The sequence below is a fragment of the Tigriopus californicus genome, chromosome 9, assembly GCF_007210705.1.
Source record: "Tigriopus californicus strain San Diego chromosome 9, Tcal_SD_v2.1, whole genome shotgun sequence".
Lineage (NCBI taxonomy): Eukaryota > Metazoa > Arthropoda > Copepoda > Harpacticoida > Harpacticidae > Tigriopus > Tigriopus californicus.
In genome coordinates, this window is record NC_081448.1 from 10,523,229 (window position 1) to 10,534,069 (window position 10,841).

General features: G+C 43.8%; 1 protein-coding gene across 1 annotated transcript in view; it reads right to left on the minus strand.

Moving 5' to 3' along the window:
• Positions 1–10,841, minus strand: part of LOC131886957 (uncharacterized) — a 36,386-nt gene that overhangs the window by 21,176 nt on the left and 4,369 nt on the right. Inside the window, 3 exon segments of the mRNA XM_059235435.1 lie at positions 4,924–5,432; positions 5,435–5,584; positions 10,352–10,635. Of these exon segments, the coding sequence (XP_059091418.1) occupies positions 4,924–5,432; positions 5,435–5,584; positions 10,352–10,635 (943 nt within the window).

Consider the following 10,841-nt stretch of genomic DNA (forward strand, 5'->3'; position numbering starts at 1 on the left):
TGAGTGGGTGTTCGATTGGGTGCGTGGCCGGGAGGAAAGAAATTTGCAAGACTTTCAAATCATTTACGCACCCATAATCGTAGCATACTTGACACATCTTCCTGGCACAAATTCCTAGGAATAAACGAGTCACTATGGATTTTCGGAAAAGTTTTACGGCCAATGGCAAGCTTTGCTTGTTCCATAATCCTCTAAGGTTTCGCCTTGTGGTGAAGGTGCTATTTGAGCTCCCCTCAAAGACCACGGTATTTGCATGAAGAGCCCATTTCTCCAGAAAACGACAATGATTAAGGTCTTCTTTGTACACAGCTCGAGTGGGATCATCATCATCATTATCATAAGAGGGACTTAAGCCATATTTTCCGTGCGGCTTATTTGAGCGATAATGATTGGTGGAGAAGCAAACAACATATGAGAGCGAGGCCATCCATAAAACCCTCTCTTTGAGCGGCGTTTACAACAAAGCACAATATTTCCCACAATCATATACCCAGAGACCAGGCCAAATTCAAAATGACGAGCTTAAGTGAATCACGCGTCTTTCTTGACGGCTTCAGTTCCAGATCTAATGATCCCCTGCCCCCCCCCCACCACCACCACTTCCCACGGAGTGATATTGGCAATCATTTTGAGCTGGTCATGTTCTTGTTATCATCAATATGGCCGTCTTTTTTCCCTCTGGGGAGTTGGCTGGAACTCCCACCATCACCAACCAAATGATGGTGTTTGCTCGACAAGCGAAAAAAACAACACCAAAATTGATACTTGGGGCTCGAGATTGGTCTGGCAACGGGTCTCTCTTCCCGTTCTTTGGTCCCTGTATTCTAGTATTTTAGCCTATATCTGTCTCCAGTGTGCTTTTTGCCCACAATTTCTGCTTTCAGCATTGTGTGTTGGGTTACTTCCTCAAAGGCAGAAGATTACCTGGAACCGAGGTCGTTTAATGATCTGGACCGAGGTTCATATTCTTCCCGAGAGAAGGAAAGAGGTTAGTTGTACGTAATCTAGGCAATTGACCGTCCACAACTTTCGAGACCACCATCCCGACCATTGTCAGCTTGATTGAATTTCATTGCCCTTGCGTTCGTTTCTCTCTCTGTGGCTTGCCACTTTCCGAAAGACAAAAACAAACGAACAAAAAATAACTCGATTGACTGAGGTGAACGTGGTTGAGTAAACGGATTAGTATTGATTTAGAGTTAGCTCTTTCATTCCCTTTCTACTTGCTTCGTTCGCTCCCTCCCATATTCGTCTCTTTCATTCACTTCTCTGTGTGCCAATCTTTACAAATAAAGTGTTCCATCATTTATCGCATTCGCAGCTGTCACGTTCTCAGCCCCCATTGGATATGGTGTAAAAGTGGAACACAACTCAGAATTTGATCTTGACTGAACCAAAACAAGTTGGTCGCTTGGCAAACTAACTGATCTACACTGTAGACACTAAGCCTCAACCGACAGTATAATATTGACAGTATAGCACACCGAAAAAAACTTGATAGCATTTTAGTGGGGCGGATCACCAATTGATTCGTTGTCTCAAGCCAAAGCCGAGAACATTTCTTCCATGTTCATGATCAGAATTCTTGGGCTTGAAAGGTTCGCACACACCATCTCATACCAATTTCAAGAGACATCAAAAAGGCGTGGCTGGAGCTTAAATCTTTTTCAAGTTCCCCCATGACAAAGACTCAGCTTGACGTTAGACATTGCAGACAACCATCTAGGGACCATCAAGGCCAATTCTGTTACGGAGAAAAACTCATTCGTCATCTAGCAAATTATGTAAGTGTATCAGAGTCGTAGGGAGTGTCAACTTTCATCGTGAAGAGTCTCGTCGTCTTCAACCTCCTGGTTGAGCAATACCAAACAACTGGATATTTATTGGTAAATGTCCTATTAGAAGAGATCTGGTTGGCACTTGCTTGAACGTGAGAAATTTAATTGCCATTTCATCGCCCGTATCATTGTATCCGTCTGGTAAGAGTTCGAGCTATCTAGCCATAAATGAGCCCACTACAAAAAGATGAAGGATTAAACTAGGCATTAAAAAACCTTCCTCTTTGCCTTAGTATATCTAACATGAAATGGCAGTTCATAAAGAAGATAACTGCGCCTGACCAGTTAATTTCCTTTCTTCCCAGAAAGACTAGAAATGCGAAAGACATGCTCTGTTGTGTGATATCCTTAACAAAGACAGACAGAAACACGAAGGGGAGCTCGTGGAAATTTACACTGGCAAACCACAAGGAACCACATGGTTAGATATTACTCCCGTGGCACCGCTATAACAAAGGACTCTGGGTCGGAAATGAGGCGAGAGCAACACATTTTTCAAGAGATAATAGAATTTTAGAACAGACCAATATCACAAAGTGAGTGAGGAGTGAAAAGAAGGGAACTCCTCAAAGAGCTTCTATTCCCTTAACCCTTAGCATCTGGCTGGTGGGTGAGTGGGTGTTCCTGCTCCAAAGACTGGAAATGAAGCCTGACGAAAAGAGGAGATAACTTTTCTTGATGAGAACCTGTCAAAGGGATGGTCACATAACGGAGAAGCGACACACATCTGAGCACCTTCTGGCTTTATACTTCATACTACACTCATGCTGACTAGTCAAAATAATACGTACGATTTCGAAACTGTTATCAGCTAGGGGTATATTTATAGTCTCTTTTGCGTGTTGCAAGGACGAGTAGCGATAATTTTCGAACCGTTTTCCGTGGTCTACTTGACACCACAATAATTTGAAGGGCCAAGGATGTCATTTGAGGGCGATTGTTATTCCAACGTTGAACAAGAAGGCTCAAGGATAGAAGATGGGGCTCTCCTGAGTGACTTCAAGCGAGGGTCAAAGGGATGGCAGGATCGAGAACGAGAGTAACAAATGAGAAAGAGAAGCTTTGTCGTTTCGTTTTGATGTCTTGAATACCAATGAGGAGAGTGAAGAAGCCTCTCAAGACGACGACAGCGACGACAGAGCGACGACCAGGACCGCCGACTTTATCGAGTACGACCACGTTGAGAGCAGCGAGTGGATGTGAAGAGCTGCCTCCAAGAGCTAGCAAAAGTGTGCCATGCCAGGAACAATTCCGCACATTCATCAAAAGACGTCGAAAACTCGATCACGGGCACCGAGTACCCCTCCCTACAATGTATATTGTAACGACAAGAGAGACAAACAATTGGGTTTGGGGTCACTTACTCAGAGATTCGGCAAAAGACTCGAGGTCCACTCGAACTCGTCTTACACAAAGAGAAATTTTGTTGGTCAAGCAACCACCAATGAAGAGGGATTTCCACTTGTGGATGAGGAGGCCGAGGCCAAACCGAAATGAGAAGTGGAAGCAAATATACCCAACCGAGAGTGCGAATTGAGATGGAAGGTTTTTTTTCCCCCATCCATTGAAAAAGGGGAAGGCTTTTTATGGCGTTATACCGCGACTGGCATCTCGAAATGGCCTTCTGCTAGCCTGAGGAGGAGGAGTTTAAAGTGAAAATGACCCATTATCCTCTTTCTTCTACTCTGAATGGGAGCGGAAAAGCGCCCACTACCAATTTGATACAGTGGTATGGCTCAAGCACAAAATGCTCACATTAAGTTGGGATCTGAAAACCCGGGTAATGATGATAATAATACGTAGTGCTATGGTTTCAATTTGCGTTCCTCGTTCCATCTTTCTATAAGCCAAACTACGACAGTGATACATTTTTCCCGATGATGCATTTCTTGCTGATGAAGCACTGCGACTCCACATTTGGGTCTGAAGTACACGTACATTGGGTACGCATAGCTGGTTGGTGTATCGGTGATTTTAGAATACTATTTAGCTTTGCCTGAGATACTCATTGCATGAGCAGAAGTTGTAGTACCCAAATACTCGGAACTGGAACGGAGCATTTGTCGGCAAGAGACAGATTACGCATAGAACTCGTGTGTCTGAATCGAGAACACGCAATAAATGAGATACGTGGCTCCAGTAAATAAAAAAAACGAGACTGTTCCATCATCAATGTTCATCCTGGAAAAATATTTGTACGGGGGTATTTTTTGTTGGGGGAACCAGTACGTTAAGCCAGCTTTCGTTTTCCCGCCAAAGTATATTGGTGCAATTCCTTTCGTGACGTCAGTCAAAGAGTCAAAAGGATGTGCGAACATTTTTGCATCGATAAAAAAGAATCAAGAGCTGACCTTTCTCAAAAGCCATTACCGTTTTGAATATGTACTCTTGGATTTAGATGACGTTGTGATTTCACCCAACAAGATCTCATTGTCCATTTCCTCAAAGGTTTTCCATCCTCACAGTAATCAGAGGCTTTTGCAAGAACTTCTTCTACTTTCACACTGTCCTCACTCAACAAACTTCTCGCTTACGGCAGGAAAAATCCTAAGGCCATGGAAAGGAGGACGGGTGGTTTTGTGTGCATTAAGGGAAGAAACTAACTTCCGCCATTCAACCGGTATGATGAGCTCAAATGCACTTGAACTCGGTACTAGTGGTAGGCTTTTGAAAGAGATCTAAAGTTGAGCAACTTTGGCATCTGGAGCTTGGAACGCCGGTCAAAGGCTCTTTGGAGATCGATGGCATTGAATCTTGTGATTAATGGAGAGCCCAAACCTTAGATTGGGGTGACTTTGAAGTCGGATCAGATGGGTGAGGGTCTTTTTTCCTATCGTTCGTTTCGTTGTGAACATACTCGGTTGAACATTCCAGAGAAAGTAATAATAGATTGAACTCAATGAAATATTGAGTCAACAAAAGAACCAGGCATGCTAGGAATTCAATAAAACCTCGTCTCCACTTGAGGGATGAGTGAGACGGCCATCCATTTTAACGCCAGATTCGATCGTTTGGTACGCACACTGTTCTAGCTAGCCAAGAAGATTAGCTTCTTGATTCAACATGGAACAGGATTGCTTCCTACCTTTGAGTCGAAGTATCCCTTGTCGTCATTGTACTGTTGACCTAGAAGTCGGTCGGTTTCTTGGTCCGTATCCAGATCGTCCTCATTGTCTTTAGCATTTTTTGGCGTAGGAACTCGTTCTTCAATGATGTCCTCAGGTCTTTCCTCTATGTCATCACCTTCTTCCTCTTCATCCTCGTCCTCATCTTCCAATTCATCACTGCCGACCTCTTCCTCTTCGTCTTCTTCGTCCTCATCGTCTTCCTCGTCCTCCTCATCTTCATCTTCGAGATTGTCTTCCAGTTCCGAGGCAGTGAGGGGCGGAGGTACCTGGGACGTGGAGTAGTCCATTGAGCTGGGTGGTCCACGTCTGTTCCCGTTACTTTCGTGAATGCCAGGAATCCGTGAGGCCATCACTGACGACCTCAGACGAGGACGGGGGATTCGGGTGGCACTTAAGGCGGTCATGCCATGTCGGTCATGTGGATTCGTGGTTTTTGATGATTGTAAGGCCATTTTAATGTCTTGCAAGGCTGCCACCACGGACCGGTCCTGGGCTTCGTTTTGACCCATCCCATTTCACCACTAACCACTTGAGGGGGAGGATGGGCTTGGTGGGAGGCAGCCGTGGGCGATCGCTGGATTTGAAGGTTGGAAACCATCACGGTTGGGTTGGAGTCGGCTAAAAGATAAATGATGCAGTTCTGAAAGAAGGGCACAAAACGCTCTCCATTTACGGCAGTCGATTCTGCTCTTTTCTCTGCCATGAATAGTAAAGCGATGATGTTCGGGACCCGTTATCTCCGATATTTGGAATATCTAAGCTCCCTTCGTTGGTGCCCAACCACAACACGTGTCTTTGGCCCATCCACATAGTAGAGAACTACCGAATGTGGGCCCTTGAGAGGCATTTCTAACAGGAAAGTATTGGCGATGGAGAGTAAAATATTGGAAAATTGTCATGCCACTAGCAATACTCGGGCATACTATCCTGCAGATATTTCCCCCCCCCAAAAAAAAAAACGATTAGACCCTTCAGAAATATGTGAAGGAAAGGTCACTTCTACAGGCAAGATCTCTCTCCCTTTTTACATAATGGTGAACATTGGCGTCTTGTCGTTCGTTCTTGATCTTCAAGACTCCCATTCACTCTGGATCTAATCTTAATTTGTGCCTCGAAAGCTTATTTTCTCAATGCCATAATCTAAAAGATTGGAGAAGTACTCAACTGGGGAGGGGAAAAACATATACTGCTTCTTATGTAAAAAGAACTTTGATATCAAGTTCAGCCAAATCGAACTTCAAAAACGTTTGGAATCAATACGCATTGAGCATCAAATCTCTTCAAAGACCTACCGCCACGTATATTTTTTGTTCCCTGAACAAATACAAATACAGAATTTCAAGGCGACAGAGAATTGAGCGGTGATGCTCGCATATTCTCCAATGGGAATATGGCTAGTGTGAAGAACTCTCCGAGCGAAAGAGAGAGGCAGTATTTATGTCCTTTTCAAGTCCCACAAGTGCCAATTCATGTTCTTAGGTTGGAAATCAGCTTGGGAAATTGGACAAGTGTTCTTCTGCCTTCGATACGATTCCAATGCACTTTTTTCATCGATTGCTCCAACTCTCAACGACTATGCTCTCTCACTTTGACAATTCCCCCTTTGTAGCCCCTTTGAGCATTTGCATGCAGTGCATTTCATTATGGATCTCTCGAGTAGAGAAAGTAGAGACTCACTCTTTAGCCCCAGAGGCTAACTCTTATTTGGATTGAGCAAGGCTTCCATGAAAGGCCATTGAGAATGATAATGTGAGAACAGAAAAAATATTGTCGAGCACCGTCAAATAGTATTCGCCAAAACGGCTATTTACATTCATGAATATACCTTCATGCCCAAGTCAATTTGAAGACAACTTCAGTTATAAAACTTGCTCTAGAGCTACAGTCTACCATGCAAAACTAATGCAGTCAAACTTCGGTTGCGAACCTAAGGATGTCGTCGCCGTAAATAAAGGTCAATGCACCATTGGCTCAAAGTTACAACACACCAAACGGCGGTATATTCAAACCCGCCTTCTCTATCTCTCTTTTTCTCTTGGCATGCAATCACTCTTGGTAATCTTCGAAAGTACCATTAACCTAGGGAATTGAGAAGAAAATGTTTGGAACAGACTTTCCCGCCTTTAGTATGCATTGCACGACATTCAAATACAAGTGTCGCTTTCTAGTTGGGCGCGAATGCAGCTTCACAACTGGCCGAGAGATCACGAAGGTTCAATGTAACCATATTGTATGGTTCAGTCACTGCACGGCTAACACTAGTAGGTCCAAGCGTTAAAACGATGAAAAAAGAATCTTTTCACAGTTAAAAAGGTATTTTATACAAGTTGATACATGACTTCCAACAAATCCATAAACTTCTGAAGACTAAACCCCGCCAACCAATCCAGTCATTTTGGGAACAGATTGATAAGACAAACTCTAGCCTTGAGAAACATTTAGCTTGCCGTGCGTTTCGTATCGAATCATGACTCTGCAAAAACAACCTCAAGGGACCCTCCTCTCTCCTCTCCGACCTGTCAAGGACGATCAATTTAGGCAAAACTCGCAACTTCTTGCCCCAGAGAGCCTCGGTTTTTTCTATCCAAAATTTAAAAGAAATACAAACATTTTCGACAAGTTTGTTAGTTGGGATGATGTAAGCTCCAAATAATCCTTTGCAAGAAATGGTCAGCATTGTAACTTGTGGGAAAAGGATGGGACGAAGATGGGAAGGACGACGGGAGGAACGAAAGAAGGAGAGAAGAAGAGAAAGAGGGCCTTGGGCTATTTCCAGGTTTAAAAGACTAACCACGAGATCCCAAGGATAAAAGGACTGAGGTCGGGTGGCCCATCTCGCCAGAGTGAATTCTTCTTCGTTGTCGAGTAACACCTAGCTAGAATTTCCACTCTGAAAATACGTGTCTAGACCCTGGACTTTTCTATGAACGGTGTCAAATTGAGTTTGGGCTGAGTTTACGTCTAAAACAGTTTGTATGGGAGAAAACTGAACAACAAGGAGAAATGTTAGAACAAACTTGCCCGTTGAAAACTTCTCAAAAGTGAATCCTTTGATTGAGTTAGCAGAGGTTAATGGTTTTTGCATAACAATTGGAAAGCAATATAACTTTGAGATTCAAATAGTCGAGCAAACATGAGCATGTATGTACGTTTCGAGCCATACCATATTCCAACTCAGAAAACATTTAATTCAGCAACAATAATGAACTACCAAATATAATCTAGTTTAGATCTCTGACCTCATGCAAACTCGAAAGTTGCAAGCAGACATTTGCTCATCAATTTGGCTGCAACCAATTTCTAGATTGCAAAACAAATCTGAACAACCGCCCATTTTTCTTCTCTTTGCACCTCTGCCCGTTAAAATGAGAACGTCGGAGGGAAAGGGGGCGAGGAAAGCGTGTATAAGTGGTCTAGTCTTTGTTCACCTTGAATTTCCCATTTCCTTCCACCTTTTGGCAGTTTATCTTTTAGAGACGATCTGCCAAACCGAATCGAGTCAAGCCAAATGGTGCCAAAAAGGCAATACAATGTCACACAGAGGCGGTCACAGGGATGGATTTGCCAAGTTGTTCCAAGCCGATCGATGCAAATGAGGGGAAAGTGGTTGTGAAGAGGATTTCGTCATTTCTTGACTTCAGCTTGGCTGATTTATGCGCTTTAAAGCTTTCTTTTGGCTTTCTCTTCATTCAGCTCTTTTTCGGTGGTATTTGTCAGCTTTGGGGAAATTAGAGGAGTGGGTGGGATGGGGAAGGATTCATTTCGAATGCATGGAACGAGCTAAAGGTGACAGTTCCTTGCGCAAAGTTCGGACAATGGCATGTTTGCCGAGGAAGTTGGTAGTTGATGCCTCTTCTCCTTAAAGTTAGTGGATGGATATCTTCCATTTCGATCAGGAAAAATGGCAAAGTCTTTTTTCTTTGTCTTGCTTCTCTCAGCTCGTCGGCCTTTAATGGACCTTCCTTGCTTTTATGGAAGGACAGTATACACTGTGTGTGTATGTACGTACGTACGTACATTGGGAGGTTTTCCTCTCTTTCTACCTCGAGCTCAGCAGCCATTCGTTTTGAGAAAATCCGTCGTGCAGGGGACGAGAAAACTTTTCAAAGTCTCTCAAAAGAGCAATTGCCAATAAACTACTTTCTTCGCGTGCTGTCCAACAATGAATGTTCCATACAACAGAACGAGAGGGACTCGGATCGAGAAAGAGGTAAAATCCTTGACCGGCAGAGTAAAGATTCTCATCCAATCTAGTACATGAAAAGGTGGACCATAAATTGGCACCCCCCTCATCTTACCACGGACAGGACCACTATATGGGGCTAAAAATAACTAAATTAAATGCACAAAATCACCCCGCCGTTGTCGTCCACCTCCTCCTTCAGTGAAAAACCGGAGGCGCCAGAATGCATCGTTCTGCATGCACCCCCATTCATTCATTGGCGACTGGGGACCCAACTTGAGTAGTTTATGGCCACCAAAATCGACCTTCTGATTATGCCTGGCGTCTCGGTCTTCAAGCCAGATGGGGAACAAGTTTGAACGACTCTGTGTTCCGAGTTCCACGCCTCCTTCTCAACTACAGCAGCTACGGCTGCTGTAGAGGAAGAAGCCACTTCGACCCCTGCTAGCACTAGCACTACTACTACTCCTACTTCTCCTACTTTTACGTCGAACATATCACCTTAACGAACAACCTGTTTTCGAGAAAGCTTGCTCTTCGATTCTTGTCGAGGGCTTCCAAGAAGACGAAAACATAATCTCGAGGCCACCAACAAAGAGGAGACGGGATGAGGTCGTGGGAGCAACGAGGACACGAAGAAAACCTTTCAAGGCAGAGAGGTAGTCACCTCCGCAGTTGTAAATACGGTAGCTCTACTAGGCCAGGGTCTCCCTTCTCGGCTTGGTAGTAGACTTATGAGATAAGTGTTGAGGGGAAAATGATTGCTAAACTAAACATAGCCTGGTTTACTGAAAGCTCTGCTACGAGTATGCCACGTCGTACGGCACTTTCTACTGAGCCCTCTGGAGGTATGGGTAAACTTCTCCATCTGTTTGGCCAACAAAGGGCTCCGCCACCTTAATCCACAATAAAAACAGGACCCTTCTTTTTAGTACACCTTTCTGGTCGTCACTCATTTTTCCTTCCGATTTTGAGCTAAGATTGCGCACGGAAGTTAATAAATAGTTCGTGGGAAGGGATAATTGCATTTCTTAGAATATTTCATCTTGCTTTTCCACCACCTCATGGCGGCTAGAAAGGTATTTCAATTAAAATCTAACATGAATAGATAGTGCACTGACACATGCAACTCCAGTGAATAATAATGAGATGCACATTCCAATCCATTACATGGTTCTAGAACAAAAGAATTAGAGACTTACCATTGATTTGACCCTTGACGATTCCATTTCGGTTCACGACCTTGGTCTGGTTTTTGGCTCCTTTTACTCCAAGATTGTTCGACGCCGTCGCCGTCGTTGCCAATGGATTTGATGTCGGTGTAGTTACTGTTGGAACTATTGTTGTTGATGTTGTTGTTGTTGTTGTTGTTGCACCTGAGGGCGAGTTGACGGCAAACTCTGATGAGTTGATCACGTGTCCGTTGTTCAGATGGGCATTGTTGGAATTGCTGGGAGAGCTCTTCTTCAAAACCATGGAACCAGAGCTGAATCAAAAATTCACATCTACTTTTAGATCAACGAAGTATGGCTCTCGTAATGCAACAATAGAGAAGATAGTGTTGAGTCACTCCTGCACTACTTCCATTCGCCGCCATTTTGCACCAACCCACAATTCGAACAAGTGTAGATAGGGTCTCTTTCTTTCCATCTAGCTTTAAAACGACATCGAATGGTTGTAAATGGATTTTCT